Here is a 20,834-nt window from a genome sequence, read left to right as displayed (position 1 = left end):
TCAACAGCAGGTATGACTCTCACAGTCAGAAAAAAAAATTGGGTTTAAAAAACACTCAACTCACTGTTGCTTCACTGAGATATATTCCCGGGTGATCTCAGCCTGACACAGAAAGCAAGTTCTGCTCTTCTGTGTAACAAGTGATTAGAAAAGAATTTCTTCTACTACCCTGTTTAAAAAAATACCATTCCGGGGATCCCTGGGTGGCGCAGCGGTTTGGCGCCTGCCTTTGGCCCAGGGCACGATCCTGGAGACCCGGGATCGAATCCCACATCGGGCTCCCGGTGCATGGAGCCTGCTTCTCCCTCTGCCTGTGTCTCTGCCTCTCTCTCTCTCTCTCTCTCTCTCACTGTGTGCTTATCATAAATAAATAAAAAAAAAAAATTAAAAAAAAAATACCATTCCCTAGCAGAAAGCTGAAATGTGTACACAGGCAGATAACACAGGTTCAGGAATTGTTGTGGTGTGACCACTGGCTCTCCTCCTCACATGCATGATGTGGGGCTGGGAACCAGAGCCCGTCTGGGTGGCTCCACCTGGAATCTGTGTTCCCTTCCCTGCTTCTGCTTTTCAGGGTCATTTATTTTGGTTTTCAGAGATAATTTGTAATTTGACAAGTAATGCATGAATACATTCTCCTTGTGAAAAATTAAAGCATCACGCATAAAGCTACAGTTCCCTTTATCATTGCCCTCATCCTGTTCCCCTCGTTTCTTCCCAAAGTAAAATACAAGTGTATCCTCCCAGACTGTTTTCTGTGCATTTTGATAAGTTTCTAAGCACCCATAGAAATGACATACTGATTTTCGTTTATGTTTTTTCATAACCAAATAACAGAATCATATCTGTGTTGGAGAGATATCTGTTTCAGTACAGGTAGCCCCACTTCATTCTTTTTTTTTCTTTTTGTGAGTTTATTGGTCTTATGTCTTCTGTGGATAACCTGCTCATTCCCATCGCCCAATTTTTTTTTTTTTTAAGATTTTATTTATTTATTCATGAGAGACAGAGAGAGAGAGACAGAGAGAGAGAGAGAGGCAGAGACACAGGCAGAGAAAGAAGCAGGCTTCATGCAGGGAGCCTGACGCGGGACTCGATCCCAGGTCTCCAGGATCACGCCCTGGCCTGAAGGCAGTGCTAAACTGCTGGGTCACCAAGGGTGCCCCCATCACCCAATTTTTAAAAATTGTGGTAAAATTTCCGTAACAGAAGATGTATCGTCCTCACCACTTTTAAGTACATATTTGGGTGGCATTGAGTACATTCACAATGTTTGACAACCACACCCACTGTTCTCTTCACCAAGGCTTTTCCATTATCCCGTCCTGAAACTATCCGATAAGCAGTGTTTTTCCATTCTCCTCAATCCCCAGACCCCAGAAACTACTGTGCTGCTTTCTGTCTATGAGTTTGACTATGTATCTCATAGAAGTAGAATCATAGACTATTTGTCCTTGTGTGTCTGGTTTATTTCACTCAGTGTGGTGTCCTTGAGGTTCATCCACATTGTAGCATGGGTCAGAATTCCATTCCTTTTTAAGGCTTAATATGAATAATACTGCATTGTATGTACATACTACCTTTTGTTCATTCATTAGTCAAGGGACATTTGGATTGTTTCCACCGTCAGCTACTGTGAATAATGCTGCTGTGAACATGGGTGTACAGGTATCTACTCATGTCCCTGCTTTTAATTCTTTTGGGTATATACCTAGAAGGGGAATTGCTGGACCAGATGGTAATTCTGTTTAATTTTTTTGAGGATGCATCATACTGGTTTCCAGGGCAGCTGTACCATTTTGTATTCCCCACCCCTCTGACAGTGCATGAAGGGTTCCTACTCTCCACATCCTTGCCAACACTTGTTATTGTCTGTCTTTTGGATAGTAGCTATCATGGGTGTGAAGTTAAATCTCGTGGTTTTGATCTGCATTTCCCTACTGATAAGTGAGGTTGAGCAGTTGTTATGTGTTTCTGGCTGTGTGTATAGTTTTTTTTGTGTGTTTTTTTATAAATGTCTACTCAAGTCCCTTGTCCATTTTGGAATTGGGTTGTCTTTGTTTTCACTGTTGAGTTCAGGGGTTCTTCATACGTTCTGGATCTCAGTCCCTTAGCAGATATGTGATATGCAAACCTCATTCACTTTCACAGTGGCACAGTATCCATATGGGCAAGATAATATTATTTAGTTATTTGCTTCCAGGGCCTTGTTGGTGTAAACAGGCCTCAGTGAATATTATTGTTTGTGCCCTAGTTCACACGAGCCCGTCTCCCTAGCATAGATCCTGAGAAAGTCAGATTGCTAGAATATGAATTGTAGGATATGAAAAGTAGTAGACACTGCTGAATTTCCCCACAGCATTTTAGGCAAAATTAGGCTAAAGGGGACATTCAAATTTTCCTTAGGAGGGAAAAAGCTAACAGGCTACCTGAGGAGTGTAGGAGGAACAAGGGAAGGAGGGTACAAATCTGGAGGGTACAGGGATCCCTGGGTGGCGCAGCGGTTTGGTGCCTGCCTTTGGCCCAGGGTGCGATCCTGGAGACCCGGGATCGAATCCCACGTCGGGCTCCCGGTGCATGGAGCCTGCTTCTCCCTCTGCCTATGTCTCTGCCTCTCTCTCTCTCTCTCTCTCTCTCCGTGACTATCATAAATAAATAAAAATTTAAAAAATAAAGTTAATTAAAAAAAAAAAATCTGGAGGGTACAAATCTGACACCAGGGCATATCTGCAGTGATCAGACGAGCCTCAGGACTTAGCATTGGCTACCAGGGCTGCTGCTTCTCCACAGGTTACCACCCAGGGTCACCACCAAGTCCAGGTAGGGATGGAGGTGGTATTGCTGAAGAACCTCCCAAGCCAGAGCCTGAAGGATTCAAAGGAAGGTCTCAAGTTCTAACTAACTGCAAAGCAAAGAGAAGAAAGAGGCTGGTTTAGTTCTCCTAGAGGTTATTGAACTTGGGAAGCTGCACTGAGGTGGCAGGCCCCTGTATTTTTATCTCCCACACTCTAGCAATACCAGTCCAGTGAAATATAGTGTGGAAGGGGCCACGAGCAAGATCAGGAACCAGCAGACTATGGCCCGTGAGCCACATCTGTGTCACTGCTTTTGTCAGTAAGGTTTTATTGCAACAGCCATGCCCATTTCCTTGCTCTTTATGAGTGCCTTGGTACTATAACAGAGTCAGATAGGGGCTGCAGAGCCTCCAAAGCCAAAAATATCTCCTGTCTGACCCTTGACAGAAAAAGTTTGTCAACCCTTGATGTAGCTGTAATTATAAACTCATAAGTCCACCAAACTTGGATTTTTGTTTATTAAGCTTGATTCTACTTATGGTTGAAAAGTAAACTGGGGCGCCTGGCTGGCTCGGTTGAATGAATGTCTGGTTCTTGATCTTGGCTCAGTTGTTGATCTCATGGTCATGAATGCAATCCCCGCAATGGGCTCCATGCTGGGTGTGGAGCCTACATTAAAAAAAAAAAAAAAAAAAAAGGAAAAGAAAACTACTCAGCAGCCCCTTTCAGGCTGCACATATGGCTTCCTGCTTTGCTATAAAATCAGAAATTTGAGGGCAGACAAACACAAGTGAAGGCCCCTTGGCCCCAGAGAGAGTCCTATTGAAGGGAGTCAACGATTTATATATATATTGATGATGGCAATTCAAATAGCTGAAATCAGTTCATTTAAATACTACAGGCTCATGAAAAATCACATTCATTCAGTAAACATGTGGTGCCTAATAGCCCTCTAAGCCTTGGGTAAAGCTACAAAGAGGAATAATGAGAGAACTATAATTCCAAGGTAAACTTTACAGTGAGATGAATGCTTAATTGGCTTTGATGTGTGGTCTGGTAGGTTTCCTGGTTTGTTGTTAGGCTAGTGAATCTAATAATTACATTACCTTTTTGGTTTCCAGCTTTATCCTGCCAAGAAGTCACCGACGATGAGGTCTTAGATGCAAGCTGCTTGTTGGATGTCTTAAGGATGTACAGATGGCAGATCTCTTCATTTGAAGAACAGGTGAACACCCTATTCAAAATCCTGCTCACTAATGCATTGGGGCCTGAGCTGGCAATGGTGGCAGAAAACTAGTCACCTTGCTGCCCCATGAGGAATAAATGCCAGTATTGACCTTGCACTTGCCTGGTTGGAGTTTACATTTCTGGGATGGTTTAGTATTCTGGGACCAGATCATGAACTTTGTTCCTATTCTCATGATCAGAGGAGAAATGCAGCCTTTTGTTTTTGTTTTTTTTTTTACCCTGTGGGTGGAGAGGTTAACCGGATAGGGTTTAAACACATAGTTGCCAAAGAATGAGCCTCTTTTTTATTCTTTTTTTTTTTTAATAAATTTATTTTTTATTGGTGTTCAATTTACCAACATACAGAATAACACCCAGTGCTCATCCCGTCACCCATTCACCCCCACCCCCCGCCCTCCTCCCCTTCCACCACCCTAGTTTGTTTCCTAGAGTTAGGAGTCTTTATGCTCTGTCTCCCTTTCTGATATTTCCCACACATTTCTTCTCCCTTCCCTTGTATTCCCTTTCACTATTATTTATATTCCCCAAATGAATGAGAACATGTAATGTTTGTCCTTCTCCGATTGACTTACTTCACTTAGCATAATACCCTCCAGTTCCATCCACGTTGAAGCAAATGGTGGGTATTTGTTGTTTCTAATGGCTGAGTAATATTCCATTGTATACATAGACCACATCTTCTTTATCCATTCATCTTTCGATGGACACCGAGGCTCCTTCCACAGTTTGGCTATTGTGGCCATTGCTGCTATAAACATCGGGGTGCACGTGTCCCAGTGTTTCATTGCATCTGTATCTTTGGGGTAAATCCCCAACAGTGCAATTGCTGGGTCGTAGGGCAGGTCTATTTTTAACTCTTTGAGGAACCTCCACACAGTTTTCCAGAGTGGCTGCACCAGTTCACATTCCCACCAACAGTGTAAGAGGGTTCCCTTTTCTCCGCATCCTCTCCAACATTTGTGGTTTCCTACCTTGTTAATTTTCCCCATTCTCACTGGTGTGAGGTGGTATCTCATTGTGGTTTTGATTTTATTTCCCTGATGGCAAGTGATGCAGAGCATTTTCTCATGTGCATGTTGGCCATGTCTATGTCTTCCTCTGTGAGATTTCTCTTCATGTCTTTTGCCCATTTCATGATTGGATTGTTTGTTTCTTTGGTGTTGAGTTTAATAAGTTCTTTATAGATCTTGGAAACTAGCCCTTTATCTGATATGTCATTTGCAAATATCTTCTCCCATTCTGTAGGTTGTCTTTTAGTTTTGTTGACTGTATCCTTTGCTGTGCAAAAGCTTCTTATCTTGATGAAGTCCCAATAGTTCATTTTTGCTTTTGTTTCTTTTGCCTTTGTGGCTGTATCTTGCAAGAAGTTACTGTGGCCGAGTTCAAAAAGGGTGTTGCCTGTGTTCTTCTCTAGGATTTTGATGGAATCTTGTCTCACATTTAGATCTTTCATCCATTTTGAGTTTATCTTTGTGTGTGGTGCAAGCGAGTGGTCTAGTTTCATTCTTCTGCATGTGGCTGTCCAATTTTCCCAGCACCATTTATTGAAGAGACTGTCTTTCTTCCAATGGATAGTCTTTCCTCCTTTATCGAATATTAGTTGACCGTAAAGTTCAGGGTCCACTTCTGGGTTCTCTATTCTGTTCCATCGATCTATGTGTCTGTTTTTGTGCCAGTAGCACACTGTCTTGATGACCACAGCTTTGTAGTGCAACCTGACATCTGGCATTGTGATGCCCCCAGATATGGTTTTCTTTTTTAGAATTCCCCTGGCTATTCGGGGTCTTCATTCTTTTTTTTTTTTTTTTGCCTCTTTTTCGTTGAGTGACTTTGCATTTCACTGGTTGCCAGGAACACCTGGGTCCTTCAGAGAGAGGCAGGTGGCTTTACTTTACCTTAGAAAGTAAGCTTCATCCTGCAGCCACACTAAGCTGTAGTGTGCATGGGAAAGAGGCAAGCATGGCTGCATGTTGGCCTCTTCTCTCTAAACTCATCAGAGTTTCTGGCCCAGGGCCTTACCCTCATCTTGATTATTATTGATCTCATTAGTCAACAGTAGACTTACGCTGCCAACCACTTCTCACTGTCTAGAGCTAGAGCCATGGGGGATGTATTGGGCCCGGTGCTTGCCTCATGGGAGTTCTCTACTGTCATCCTCATAGCAACCCTGTAAGGACTCACTCTTACCGTCCCCATCTTGCAGATGAGAACACTGAGGTTCAGAGAAGCAAAGTGATGCACCCAGAGTCACACAGCTGTTCTAGTGGCAGAGGCAGGATTTGAGCCAATCAGGTTCTCCAGTGCACACTGAAGTTCTGCCGTCTTCTGCAAGACATTCCTTTTCTCAGGGCCACATCCTTCCATGATTCACTGTGATGGAATAGGGTTTGGGTCTGACTGCAGCCTGTCTTGACATTTCTCTCCCTGGTGAAACCCTGCTCCTGCTTCAAGGGTTGGTCTAGATGCCTTGTCTGTGAGCCTCCCTGGAGAAGCTGGGCCTTCTTCAGGCTATAGCACTACTGCTAGATAAAATAGCCAGGCTGCCACATCTGTCCCTCGAGGGCCTTATTTATCTTTGGGATCTTCCATCACTCTCTTGCTTGCTGGTGTTCATAGCCTAGGAAGAGATTCATTCATAAGCGCAACAAATGTATATTGAGTGCCTGCCTCAGGCAGCGCCTGTTGAGGGCCTGGGTTTGCAGAGGCAAATGTGACTTACAGGGCTCCTGCTCGCAGGGAGTTTATATTCTGGTGGAGGACTGGAGCCAATAATGAAGCCATTTCAAGATGGGTTAACAAGAAGATAAGCATGCTTATCTTAATAAGATGAGATGTGCCAGTGAGATGAATGGGGGGAATGTAGTTGGGGGAGGTGGTAGATGTGCCAGTGAGAGTGGTGGGGGGAATGTAGTTGGGGGAGGTGGTAGAGAAAAGCAGTGGGGAGACTCCCTTAGGTAGAGAAGGCTCTTGTGGAGATGTTAGGTTATTGCTGAAGTCTAAAAAGAAGGGAGACCTATGAGGAGCTGGGTGCCAGAATGTTCCAGATAGGACCGTACAGGGTACAGGGTGAGAGCCTTGAGGATGCCGTGTTTGGGGAAGGGCAAGGAGCCCAGCGTGGCTGCAGCCAGGGGCTCAGACGGTGGCGGGGAGCCGATTATGCAGGGCTTCAGCCACCCTGGGCTGGAGTTGGGCTTCTACTGTGTGCAGTGGGGGGCCACTGGCGGCCTTGTACAGGGTCTGCTCCGACCTAGTCTGTTTGAACAGACATGCTGTACTGGAGGGGTCAAAGTGGGCCAGAAGGAGCAGAGAGGAAAGTTGAGAAGCCATTGTAGGTGTCCGGGCCGCCGATGGCCTGGTTCAGACTGGTGTTGAGGCAGGGGAGACAGAGTCCTCCATGATTCAGGGTATGTGTTGGGGGTAGAGGACTGCCGCTGCACCAGCAGGAGGTGACGGGGGTGGGGGCTTATGTCAGGGAGGATCCTTGCAGGAAGGTCTCCTTCAGGAGGTACCTTTTCAGCAGAAATGTGAAGGATGAGAAGGAGGCAACTGTGTGAAGATATGGGTGGGCTTCCCAGGCGAGGGCACAGGGAAGAGCAGGCCCTGAGCAGAAGGAAGCTTCTGGCTCATGGAGCAGAAGGAAGCCAGGGTGCAGCGTGGCGAGTGGGGCAGGGAGCTTGAGGGGCCAGATCAGGTCCTCAGGCCTCGTGGGCCAGCTGAAAAGGGGGGATTTACCCCACCAGTGAAAGCCACTGGGAACTTGAAAGCAGAAGAGTAAAGGCATTTGCCTCTTAAAAGATCACCCTGGTGAGTGGAGGGAGAGCCCATCAGGGTCAGTGCCATCTGAGTTTGGAGGAGGAGAGACTCACCCATCCCAGAAGAGCCAGGGCTGGCTTTGGCTTTTGAGGAGAGGGGCTCCTTAAAGAGCAGCCCCCTGCCATACGTTGTAGCAATTCCATGTCCGGGTGTATGCCCAGAAGAATGGAAAGTTGGGACTTCCACAGATACTGGTACGCCCACATGCATAGCTGTATTTTTATTTTTTTAAGATTTTATTTTTTTTTATTTACGAGAGACGCAGAGAGGCAGAGACACAGGCAGAGGGAGAAGCAGGCTCCTTGCAAGGAGCCCAACGTGGGACTCGATCCCAGGACCCCAGGATCACGACCTGAGCTAAAGGCAGCTACCCAGGTGTCCCTGCATAGCTGTATTATTCACAGCAGCCAAAAGGTAGAAGCAGCCCAGGGTCCATTAACACATGAATAGATAAGCAAAATGCGGTGTGTGTATGTGTGTGTATGTGTGTGTGTGTATACACATGCAATAGAGTATGTATACATGGACATACTTATGTATACACACACAATGGAATGTTACTCAACTTTAAAAAAGGAAGGAAATTCTGACATGTGCTATCACATGGATCAGCCTCGCAGACATTGAGCTTAGTGCAATAAGCCAGTCACATAAGGACAAACACAGTATGATCCCAAGAGTAGCCAGGTTGCCTGAGACAGAGTAGGAAGGTGGCCCCCAGGGGCTGGGGTAGGCAGTGGGGAGTCAGTGTTTGAGGGGGACAGAGTTGCAGATGGGAAAGGTAGAAAAGTTCACAGGATGGGTTGTGCTGATGATCACACAATAGTGTGAATGTACTTAGCCCTGCAGAACTCGTACGCTTAAAAATGTGAAAATGGCCACCTGAACATCATGTGTGTATTTTAGCAGTAAAAAAGGAGTAGTCCAGTGGAGGGGCAGCCAGAACTGAACCAGGCTCAGAGACAGGTGGTGTGAAGGCCCCCTACAGCTTGCTCTCCTTCTCTCTCCTCTTGGGCCCCTTAGTTAAGGTCCTTTGTTGTGAAAATATCTAGGATATAAATTTCCATTAAATGGGCTGGACCAAAAAAATAAAAAATAAATGGGCTGGACCTTGAGGAGGTGGAAAGGTGCAGGAAATCTGCCTGGCGGCCCACAGAGGGGCACTCCTGATGCTGTGTCCGTCCTGTCTGAACCTTCTTTGCCCTTTGACAGGATGCACACGAGTTATTCCATGTCATTACGTCCTCCCTGGAAGATGAGCGGGATCGGCAGCCCCGGGTCACACATTTGTTTGATGTGCATTCCCTGGAGGTAAGCCATTAGTATTTTCAATCCATGTGTGAGGTTTGTGCATATTTCCTAGGTAGAGGAGGTATAAATATAATCTTTGTATAACCCTGAACTCAAAAGTAAGTCTCAGTAAAAATCAAGACTGGGCATGGAGCTGGGGGATTGTCTCAAGCTGCAGACTTTGCAATTGGTGACTGGTTAGGGGTGTCTAGGCTCTTTAAAATGACTAATTGCTGCAATTTGTGTTGGCTTTGAGAAGAAAAGGTATTTTCCCTGTATTTAACAGAGGGGACCAGGAACCATAGGAATGCTAAATGAAGCCTCATTTTCCTGGAACATTATAAATATTAGGGAGTTGATTCAAGTTACCTAATGAAGGGAGGGACATATTCCAGAGAGAGGAAATGTGTTTTGATATCATTTGATGAAGGATGAGGTACAGTAACCAACCAGAGAGGATCATTAGGGCTACTTTTAGGATCTCTCGTTAAAAGTTAGGTGTAAGTGATGAAATCCACAGAGAAACTTGAAAGCTTTAGGAGCAGGGTGAGGCAGGTAAAAGGGATCATAGCTGGGTTCTCAGTGTGTTTTTTTCTTTCTTTCTCCTACAGCAGCAGCCAGAAATAACTCCTAAACAAATAACCTGCCGCACAAGAGGTAATCATCCCCCTTGAACTGTAACACATAAGATGGGTACATTTGAGATATGACAATGATTTGCTTGTTTTTTTAAAAACAAAACAAAACACCGTTTTTTTCTGGTGACATCCTATCCAGCTTGAACTGCATGTACTTGCAAAGGGACTTGGGTTTTAAAAACAGTTTTGCGTTGGTTCCCTTGGGCCATCCTGAATTGTTGCCTCACACTGAGGCCTTGCTCAGTTTTAATGCCTCGGAAAAAGTGATGGACTTATTTCTACTTCAGACAAGAGTTTTCTTTCTACCTTCTTGAATTGATCTTGTGAGGAACTTCTTAAGCCGAAATGGTCATATCCTCAGCAAATGATCACGGTCCTCCTTAGAAGGAGTTTGTTGTTTTCTTAAGACCTAAACTTAAGGAAAAGACGTGTGAATTCCTTTGTGCATCAGTAGTAATAACAATGATTATCTGTTGAGCCCCAAACTTTTGCCAGGCACTGTAGCATCTCTTTTAAGCCTCAGAGCAATGGTGTAGAGTTAATCGTGGAGATAATGGGTTAATAATTGTCCCCATTTCCAGTGAACCAAACCTCACAGAGAAGTGACTTCCTGGGTTATAAAACTAATAAAAAGCAAAGCCAGGATGGAGCCCAGGGCCACATGACTCTAGGGCATGTGTTTCTGACTAGCTTCCCACACTGTTGATTCCTCCAACTCCCATCCTATCCAAAAAAAAGAAAGAAAAAAAAAGAAATCCCAGTTTTTCAGATTTTGCTTATTCTGATGATTTTTAGAAGTTTATCTCACTTTCTGGAATGTTCACTTGTGGTATCCTTCCTTGGACATCTCAAACATGTTAAGTGAGTGTTGGTGAAAACACATTATTCAACGAAACAAATTCTTTTTTTATTTAACTTTTTTTCCTTTCAAGATTTTATTTATTTATTAAAATATTTTATTTATTTATTCATGAGAGGAGGCACAGAGAGAGGCAGAGACATAGGCAGAGGGAGAAGCAGCCTCCCTGTGGGGAGCCTGTTGCAGGACTTAATCCTGGGACCCCAGGATAACGACCTGAGCCAAAGGCAGATGCTCAACACTGAGCCACCCAGGTGCCCCTCAAGATTTTATTTAAATTCAAGGTAACATACAGTAGAAACTCCTTCCTTTAGTGTGGCCTAGCCACTATACAGAAACCACATTTAAGGACTTGTATAAATTCTCCTGTGAAGGAAATGGGTTGTCTTTTTGACAGAAAGCAATGAGGAAAGCTATTTCAGTTTACTTTTCAGGAACATTTGTTTCTGAAGAGGGAGTTGCTACGAAACACTGAATAAGACAGTGAGTTGAGGTTGGTGCCAAAGGGATAGAGATAGCAGAGCAAAACACGTCCTGTGTTTCAGGGTCACCTCATCCCACGTCTAATCACTGGAAATCCCAGCATCCTTTCCATGGAAGGCTGACGAGTAACATGGTCTGCAAACACTGTGAACACCAGGTAAATACAATACCAGTGCTTGATATTTTTGGCAAGGTTTTCTTTTGAGACTTATGAAGCATCTGGAGAATGTAGACTGACATTGATAGATGGCATTTGTAGTCACCTGGGTTCTGTGCACTTGTGGCCTGACTACCTCCCTTTAGGCAGGGCCCACATGTCATTTGACCCTCAGGTGGCATCTTCTCAGAGAGCAGCAGACCAACTGTGGATTGGCAGGAAATGAGTCTAGTTTGGGTCTATATGTTTGTGGTAAGCACAATAGATTCTGTTGTTTGGTTGGGTTTTTGGTTTTTTTTGTTTGTTTTTACTTTAGTTTTTGTTTTGCTTTCAACATTTTAAAATAATTTTTATTTGAAAAATTCCAACATAAATACAAAAATAGAGAATTGTGTAACTATCACCTTGATCAGTTTTAGAGTATTTTCATTCCCTGCTGACCCTGTCCCACTCCCACCCTGCAAACCCTTCCTCCCTCCTCCCCCGTTAGCAGTTACTCTCCATTTCCCCTGCTCTTCTAACCTCAGGCAACCACTAACCTGCTTCCTGTCATTATAGATTTGCCTATTCTGGACATTTCCTATGCCCTGAATCATGAGGTCCTTTGCGACTAACTTCCTTCACTCAGTGTCATGCTTTTCTTTTATTCCTTTTATGTTGAGTGATAGTGATTGATTTTTCTTTTTCTTTTGTTTTTTAAAGATTTTATTTATTTATTCATGAGAGACAGAGAGAGGCAGAGACATAGGCAGAGGGAGAAGCAGGCTCCCTGCAGGGAGCCTGATATGGGACTCGATCCTAGGTCCAGGATCACGCCCTGGGCCAAAGGCAGGAGCTTAACCGCTGAGCCACCCAGGCATCCCAGATTGATTTTTCTAATGTTAAACTAACCTTATGATTCTGGAATAAACTCTACTTGATTGTGATTATAATTTTTTACATATATTACTGGATTTGATTTGCTGATACAGTCTAAAAGAGGTTAGTGTCTGTGTTTAGGAGGAATATTGGTCTTACAGTTTTCTTGTAATGTCAGGTTTTGTTATGAGGATTATACTGCCCTTGTACCATGAGCTGGGAGAAGTGTTCCTTCTTCCTTTATTTCCTGGAGGACTTTGGTTAAGATAAGTCTTGTTTCTTCCTTAAATATCTCTGGGAAGACTTCTTATCCTGGAGTCTATTTTGTCTGGTTAGTTTCCACCTAACTAGTCTTCCTTCCTCCCTCCCTCCCTTCCTTCCTCCCTCCCTCCCTCCCTTCCTTCCTTCCTTCCTTCCTTCCTTCCTTCCTTCCTTCCTTCCATCCGCCCTATTTTATTTATTTATTTATTTGAGAGAGAGAGAGAGTGTGTGTGTGTGTGTGAACAGGGGGAAGGGTAGAGGGAGAGAGAATCTCTCAAACAGACTCTCTGCTGAACGTGGAGCCTGATTTGGGGCTTGATCTCAGGACTCTGATATCATGACCTGAGTTGAAACCAAGAGTCAGTTGCTTAACCGACTGAGCCCCCCAGGCACCCCTAACTAGTATTTCTATAGGATATCTCTTTCTGTTTTCTTATTTTTGACCTAACTTTGTATTTAAAGTGTGGCTTTTGTAGATAGCATATAATTGGGTTCAGTTTGACAATTTGCCTTTTAATTGGTTTGTATTTATGTGGTTAGATTTAGGTCTGCTAGTTCACTGTTTTCTATTTGTCTCATAATTTTTTTGTTCCTCTGTGCTTCCTTTCCTGCCTTCCTTTGGGTTAATTGAATATTTTTTAGTATTCCATTGTAATTCCTCCATTGGCTTTTTAGCTCTACTTTTTTACATTTATGTGTGTGTGTGTGTGTGTGTGTGTGTGTGTGATTACATCATGCACTTTTCACACATCATGGTATATTTAGAATTAATATACTCCAAACTTAGAAGAGTTCTATTACTCCATTTTTTGTCATCTATGTTATACCCATGTATTATAATCCTACAATACTGTCATAATTTTTGCTTTATTTTTTTATTTTTTATTTTTTTAAAGATTTTATTTACTTATTCATAGAGACACAGAGAGAGAATGAGAGGCAGAGACACAGGCAGAGGGAGAAGCAGGCTCCACGCAGAGAGCCTGATGTGGGACTCGATCCATTGTCTCCAGGATCACACCCCGGGCTGCAGGCGGCACTAAACCCCTGCGCCACCGGGGCTGCCCCAATTTTTGCTTTAAACAGTTATATGAATTTAAAAGAAAAGGTTTTTTTTAAAGATTTTATTTATTCATGAGAGACAGAGAGAGGCAGAGACATAGGCAGAGGGAGAAGCAGGCTCCATGCAGGAAGCCCGATGCGGGACTCGATCCCCAGTCTCCAGGATCACGCCCTGGGCTGAAGGCAGACACTTAACTGCTGAGCCACCTAGGCATCCCTAAAAGAAAATTTTAAAAAATGTTTTCTATTTGCCATTTTCATTGTTCTCTGGCCCCTCTTTAGTCCCAAGTCCATTTGATGTTTTTTCCCTTTAGCCTAAAAAGATTCCTGTAACATTTCTTACAGCTCTCTTGGCAACAAATTAATTTAGTATTCATTTATATGAAAAATGCTTCTGTTTTGCCTTTTTTTCCCCTAAGAAGTTTTGTTTGGTGCAGATTTGAGGGTTGACAGTGTTGCTGTTGTTCGGGTTTGGTTTGATTTTATTTATTTGGGTTTTTTTGACTGAAGTAATTTGGCACCTATGTTTCCAGTCATGGTGTCTTGTTAGGAAGTGGCTGACCGTGGAAGGTCATCTCAGTTTGTGGAAGGGAAGATGAGCCAGGCAGAGTCTGGTAGCAATTGCTTTGCATCATCTTACAGTACACAGAAACCATACATCCAGATGCCTCCCACAGCTGACTTGCTGTTTATCAATGGAGGGAGGAAGGGGACAGTAAGGTAGAGAGTAGTGCCGGAAATCAGACCTTCCAGGAGTCTTTACTGCAGTGGCTCCCCATGCCTTGCCCACTAGCTCTGAAAGCCGCATTGTTCTTGAGCAACCTGGCAGGGGTGAAAGGAACCTCACAACTTCACCACCTCAGGCTCTCAAGCAGTGGCCGGTGAATTTCCAGCAATTGTTCTAGATAACGCTGTTCTCCCTCCTTGCTCCCCACTGTCCCCCCACCCATGCACCTGCTGCTGATTGTGCACCTCCTTCTGATCCTCACCATGGTCACCTGTGGCATTTGAAGCAGTCTACAGATTGCACTTGACCATAGGCAAAGAATACTTGACATGTGATATGTGGCATCAAAGCAGGAAGATAGGCCCCGGAAGCAGGTGCATGTGAGGGTGACATCATCCCTTTGGGCAGAGCCAAATCCTCAAAGACCTTGTCTGCTCTTGAGCTTCCACCTCTCTTTCCACTAGTCAGAGCCCCCTGAGGAAGTTACAGAGCAGCAGAGCCGGGGGCCCACATCTCAGGGTCATCTTGTCTCCCAGCCACTCCTCACCCCCAAACTGTGGAGGAGGTGCCCGTATGCCTGGCTTGTTTACTTCCAGTTCGTCACTTTAAAGGCATTGTTCTGTTGGCTTCTGGCCTCCACTTTTTCTTTTGTTTTTCTTTTCTTTCTTTTTTTGTTTTGTTTTTAGATTGCATTTATTTATTTGACAGAAAGAGAAAGAAAGAGAGCACTCCAATAGGGGCAGCAGGAGAGGGAGAGGGAAAAGCAGACTTAACCACTGAGCAAGGAACCCAATTTGGAGCTCAATTCCAGGATCCTGGGATCATGACCCATGCCAAAGGCAGATGCTTAACCAATTGAGCCACGCAGGCACCCCTGGTCTTCACCTTTTCTAGTGCATAGCCCATATCATTCATATCATCCTCCTATTGTAAAGTGTCATTTTTCTTTCTCTGTCTGCCTATGAAATTTTTCTCTCTATTGTTGAATTTTGACAGTTTGTCCACTCTTTGCCCAGGTATCACTTGCATTTTATTTGCTTGGAATTTGCTTAATTTCATAAATATGTACCTTTATGTTTTCACCAAATTTGCACATTTCTTTTGGCCATTATTTTTCCAAAATTGTTATGCCCCATTGTCTACTTGTTGGTCTGTTTGATATCGTTCCACAACTTGCTGAGGCTTGGTTCATTTTTCTTCAACCTCTCCTCCGTGTCCTTCAAATTGGATAATTTCCGTGGACCTGTCTTCGAGTTCATGGACTCCTTTCATCTTCACTTTGTTTGCTTGTCCAGTGAACTTTTCATTTTAGTTATTGTTGTATTTAGTTGTATAATATTCATATGGTTCTTCACCATTTCCATTCATCTGCTGAGACTCTATTTGCCTCCAGGACTAAATAACTGTCTTCCTGTTTATCCTTGAGCAAATTGATCATAATTCTTTTTAAGGTCCCTGTGCTAATTTCAGTATCCAAGTCATCCATAGAATCCTTCACCAAGGGTCATGTGTTCCTCTTTATATTGTATGTCTAGTTATTTTTTTATTGCATATTTAACATTATAGTAGGGACTTTGGATTCTGTTCTGTTTCTCTGAAAAATAATGAATTCTGTTCTTGAGTGCAGTTAACTTTGCTGAATTCAAAGCCAAACTGTCCTCCCCACGTCAGGGAGCAAACTCAGTGTAGTTTTTTCAGCTTCTAGCTTCTGCTTTTTGCCAGGCTTCTGAAGTTTCTCTGTATATGCCTTGGAATCAGGCAGGGTTCAAACACCGATTTGGGGGGTCATCCTGTCTGTGGCTGCCCTCTTTCTGGGATTTCCCCCAGCTTCTCTACCAGCCCTGAACTTTGTCTTCTGATACCTCCATCCTTTAAGACCGAGGCTTTTTGCTACCCAGCACTGAACTGTGTAGACCAGGGAGTACCCTCCTCAGGCAGAAAGTCACACAATGCAAATCTCACTGTAGAGTTCCTGTTTTCCCAAGAGTTGGCAGTAGCTCTTCAATCATCCAGACAGTTGTGTTTTGTTTTGGTCCAGAATTTATATGCATTATCTCAAGGAGAGCTAGTCTAGCCAAGCTCCTCTGCCATCACAAAAGGCAGCAACTCTTACTCTATTTTATCATCTGGGTTTTTTTACAGTTAATAACCCAACAGGAACATGTTTCTGTATACTCACACATTACTATGCTGTTATTTTTTTTAAAGAATTTTTTAAAAAGTTTTTTTAAATTTGACAGGGAGCCCAAGCAGGGGGATGAGATGCAGGCAGAGACAGAGGGAGAAACACACAGAGGGAGAAGCAGACTCTCCAATGAGTAGGGAGCCCAACGTGGGGTTTGATCCCAGGACCCCAGGATCATGACCTGAGCCAGAGGCAGTCACTTAGCTGACTGAGCCACTCAGGTGCCCCTTGCTATAGAGAGAGAGGCAGAGAGATAGGCAGAGGGAGGAGAAGCAGGCTTCATGCAGGGAACCCTATGCGGGACTCGATCCTGGAACTCTGGGATCACATCCTGAGCCGAAGGCAAACGCTCAACTGCTGAGCCACCCAGATGTCCCCGCTATGCTATTTTTAATAGAATGTTCTATCCTGTGGACATGACATGATTTATTTAATCATTCCCTAGAAATTTCAGTTATTCACATTTTGATGTTATAAATAATGCCTTGATGAACATCCCTAGAGTTTTGTCCATGGTTATTTCATAATGATAAAATCCTTACATTTCTGGGTCAGGTATATGCGTTTACAGTTATCTTATAAGCTGCCCTTTGGTATTACTGTATCTCTTACGTTGACAGTGTTGTTTGTCCTAGGATTTGCTTGTAGGTAAGTAAACTGTGTTTCATTATGTCAGTGTTGGGCATCTAAATATTAAACTGTTTCGTAGGCATGTATGGTTCCCATCTCTAAAGCTCTGACTTGAACCTCCATCCTTTCTGGATTTTCTGCAATGTTTGTTTCAGAGTCCTGTTCGATTTGATACCTTCGACAGCCTTTCACTGAGTATTCCAGCTGCCACATGGGTATGTACCAAGCCAAGCGATGGTTTATTTGGGGTCTGTTTTGGACACATTGAAATCCAGCAGGCTTTGAGATACTTTTTGTAGCTGAGGTACTATGCATTACTCAGACACATGGTTAGCTGAACTGTCTTGGTGATTTTGTGTGGTGCCATGGCCTGATTTGGAGGGAGAAGAAAGTAGATGTTTTTTTCTCTGGCTGCAGGAATTTTGGCTCCCCCATCCTCCATATTAATCTCAAATTCAAAGATACCTAAAACTGTGGAACTCCATAAGTGTTATGTTAGTGTTATGTCCTCGCAGTCTTGTATCTACTCATAATAACAAGTCTAGGATGCTTTGAGCTCCATATTTGCTCAGGGAACATCCAGTTGCATCTGTGACTATTTGCCTATATAAGCAAAAATAAGGCTGTGGGATCACATTGCCATCCATTAGTAGTTTCAGTGTAGCTTGCCTTTGAATTACAATCGTGAATTTTGTTTTCCGGTGCTAAAGGGGCATCCGCTGACCCTGGACCACTGCCTTCACCACTTTATCTCATCAGAATCCGTGCGAGATGTCGTATGTGACAACTGTACGCAGGTATGCCTCTAACCCTCAGTGTCACCCTGCAGCCAGCCTGTGTGTCCTGATATAGCACCTCTCACACCACCACTTACCATTGGCCTGTGCTCTTCTGGCTATACCCAGGTGGTCTTTTCAGCCACAGCTACGTAACCTGGCTAGGAAATCAGTAGTCCGTGGACCAGAGCTCTTTCCCAGATGAGTTTTACTTCATCCTTAGAATGTTTACAGGGAAAATGTGAGTGCTATGCTTTGAGATGGGACCTCCACCCCCCCACCACTCCTCTTCTTGCACCCTGCCCTACCGACACTCACCTGCCTGACTCTCCTGAGCATTCATGTGCCATCCTCTGAAGAAGAGGAACCACATGGAGAACTTATGAAGACACAAAAGAAAATAGATGATGCACCTGTTTCAGAGTTCAGCATCACACTGTCATTTCTCTTGCACCCACTGTCACTGTTACTTAAGGACTAAAACAGTGAGAATAACTCAAGAGTAACTGGGTAGCTGAGCTCCTTTAGCGGGTCAAAGTCAGGTGCCAACTGAATACAGGTGTAACACAAACCTGGCCTGTGGCTCTCCATAGATGTTTCATTTCAAGAAATTCTGCAAAGAGGTTTTCTTTTATTTCAGATTGAAGCCAAAGGGACGTTGAATGGGGAAAAGGTGGAACACCAGAGGACCACCTTTGTTAAACAGCTGAAACTAGGGAAGGTGAGCCCATCTCACATACCTTGTCAGCTTTGCTCTGCGGGGTGGGGTGGGAGGTTGCCCCCAACACTCGACCACTTCCGGTTTCTCTCCCCTCACCCCTACCCCACAGCTCCCTCAGTGTCTGTGCATCCACCTCCAGCGGCTGAGCTGGTCCAGCCACGGCACGCCCCTGAAGCGGCATGAGCACGTGCAGTTCAATGAGTTTCTGATGATGGACATCTACAAGTATCACCTCCTTGGGCACAAACCTGGTCAGCACAGCCCCAAACCCAGCGAGACCACAGGGCCCACCTTGGACCTGCAGGATGGGCCGGCCACCCCCAAATCAGGTGTGTGCCTGAGGAGTTACTGCACACAACTTGTAGCACAGGGGAAAGGGATTTGGTGTCACCACTTTCTGGGCCCTTTGTGCTACAAGGGGAGCTAGTCCAGTGGTTGCTTAGATTCTTGAGAACAGCAGGATTGGGGGTATGGGAGAGAAAAGTTCTTGAAAGAGGTTAAGCTTATATAGTAACAAGGAGTTTTAAAAACGGTATCAGAGTTGAAAAAATATGGGAAGAAAAGCTTAAGATTGCTTTTTGATATTTTGACTGAATGATAATGGGCTCCCAGCATTCCAGTGAATTTCTTGTCCCTGCCCCTGCCCAGTAGGGTCATGTCATTCATACACATGTGGGGAGGAAAGGCCTGGCTAACGATCACTTCTTCGCTACTGAGTTCCTTATTGATCTAGTCCCACTGCTTTCCTCACCTGAGACTAATTGCTGAGTCGAGCCCCCGTGGAGTAGGAAGCTCTCATGACCCTCAGTCTTTTGGAGGGGAAAATCCAGGCCCCAGAAGGTGAAGTGACTGCTCACAGGGCAAACAGAAGTGGGAGAATGGGCACTAGAAGGCAGCACTGGGCAGTTTTTGAAAGCTGTCTTATCTAACACATTGAGGGCTCCAAGCCCAAACTCCCCACCTGCTCCTGCTCCTAGTCAAGCTGGAGGCCTGTCTTCCCTGCACCTCGATGCTCCTGACCAGGATCCCTGGCTGCTTTTATTCTTCCTCACATCCATAGTTGTGTGGCCTGACAGGACACCATACACAGGGAGACTGTATTTTGCCTTTTTCCAGCGGATCAACAGGTGAACATCAGAGGACCCACAGTGGGAAGAGGGCTTAGTCTTTGGCTGCTGTTTTAAATCCAGGACCTCACCCTGGATCCTTCCTCTTCCGCGTGGGACTGCAGGTCTGCTCATTGCCACAGCATGCCGTCTATGGCTACCGTACAGCCAACAGTGGCCTACTTGGTACTTACAGGCCCCCACATATGATATTTGAAAGGACAAGAGAGGTCAATCTACACACATCAACATTTATCTATGCTGTTACATGTTGGTATTCTTTAGTAGCTGGAGATGAAAGAATAAAGAACATTTTAGATTGGTGGTTCTCACCAGGGAGCTTTGTTCCCTGGGAAACATCCAGCAGTCGCTGGTGGTGTTTTTGGTTGTTATAACCGGGCTATTACTGGCATCTGGTGCGTAGAGGCCAGGGACGCTGTGGAACATCCTGCAATGCCCAAGAGAGGTCCCACAGCCAAGAATTAACCAGCCCACGTGCCAGTAGTGTCAAGGTTGAGAACCTTGCTTTCGGTTGAAATGCCAGTAAATTAGCTACAGCATAACTCTGGCACATCTTTAGCAAATAGGGACAGGAGTCTTCAAGATTCACAAAGCTGTCAAAGTGAACAACAGACCAGGAGCTAGATACACTTTTCCTACTTGTCACTTAAAAAGTCAAGACAAGAATAAAAAGGGGCCCCTGGGTGGCTCAGTTGCTGAAGCGGCTGCCTTCGGCCCAGGTCATGATCCCTGGGGGTCCTGGGATTGAGCTCTGCTCAGCGGGGAGCCTGCTTCTCCTTCTCCCCCTGCTCGTGCTTGCTTGCTCTCTCTCAAATATAAAGGACAAAAAAAGGTAGGAATCCTCCTAACACTAAATGAACCACTTGTTTTTTTCTTTGTAGCATTGTTGGGGAGTTAAACTCAACGTAATTGAAGCCACGATGTGTTCTCCTACAGCTGCTGCTACTTGTAATTGCCTTGGGCCTTTTTCTCTTGCAGTTCTGAGTCAGCCCGGGGGCCCCAAAACACAAATTTTTATGAATGGCGCCTGCTCCCCAACTTTGTTGCCCCCCCTGCCAGCCCCGATGCCCTTCCCGCTCCCCGTGGTTCCTGACTACAGGTGAGCCGCTCCGGAGAAGCACATTCTTCAGGTCTCGTAGCTGCTGGTTTTCTTGGTTTCCATAATCAGCCTTGCAAAAACAGATGGCAGTGTAGACATTTGTTC

The 20,834-nt window shown here is 44.6% G+C and overlaps 1 protein-coding gene across 5 annotated transcripts in view; it reads left to right on the top strand.

The window, feature by feature from the left end:
* The window catches only part of USP30 (ubiquitin specific peptidase 30), a 63,864-nt gene that overhangs the window by 40,931 nt on the left and 2,099 nt on the right, over positions 1-20,834 (top strand). For 4 of the 5 annotated variants that reach the window (XM_077876036.1, XM_077876037.1, XM_077876033.1 and 1 more), the window contains 9 exons: positions 3,917-4,020; positions 9,069-9,167; positions 9,758-9,803; positions 11,189-11,283; positions 17,162-17,221; positions 17,717-17,803; positions 18,423-18,503; positions 18,613-18,832; positions 20,609-20,729. In XM_077876036.1, coding sequence (XP_077732162.1) covers positions 3,917-4,020; positions 9,069-9,167; positions 9,758-9,803; positions 11,189-11,283; positions 17,162-17,221; positions 17,717-17,803; positions 18,423-18,503; positions 18,613-18,832; positions 20,609-20,729 — 913 coding nt within the window. The remainder of the gene's footprint in view (positions 1-3,916; positions 4,021-9,068; positions 9,168-9,757; positions 9,804-11,188; positions 11,284-17,161; positions 17,222-17,716; positions 17,804-18,422; positions 18,504-18,612; positions 18,833-20,608; positions 20,730-20,834) is intronic. The other variant, XM_077876034.1, reaches the window with a different exon arrangement.

This window comes from Canis aureus, chromosome 27 (genome assembly GCF_053574225.1).
Source record: "Canis aureus isolate CA01 chromosome 27, VMU_Caureus_v.1.0, whole genome shotgun sequence".
Taxonomy (NCBI): domain Eukaryota; kingdom Metazoa; phylum Chordata; class Mammalia; order Carnivora; family Canidae; genus Canis; species Canis aureus.
This window is presented reverse-complemented; position numbering and strand designations above follow the sequence as displayed.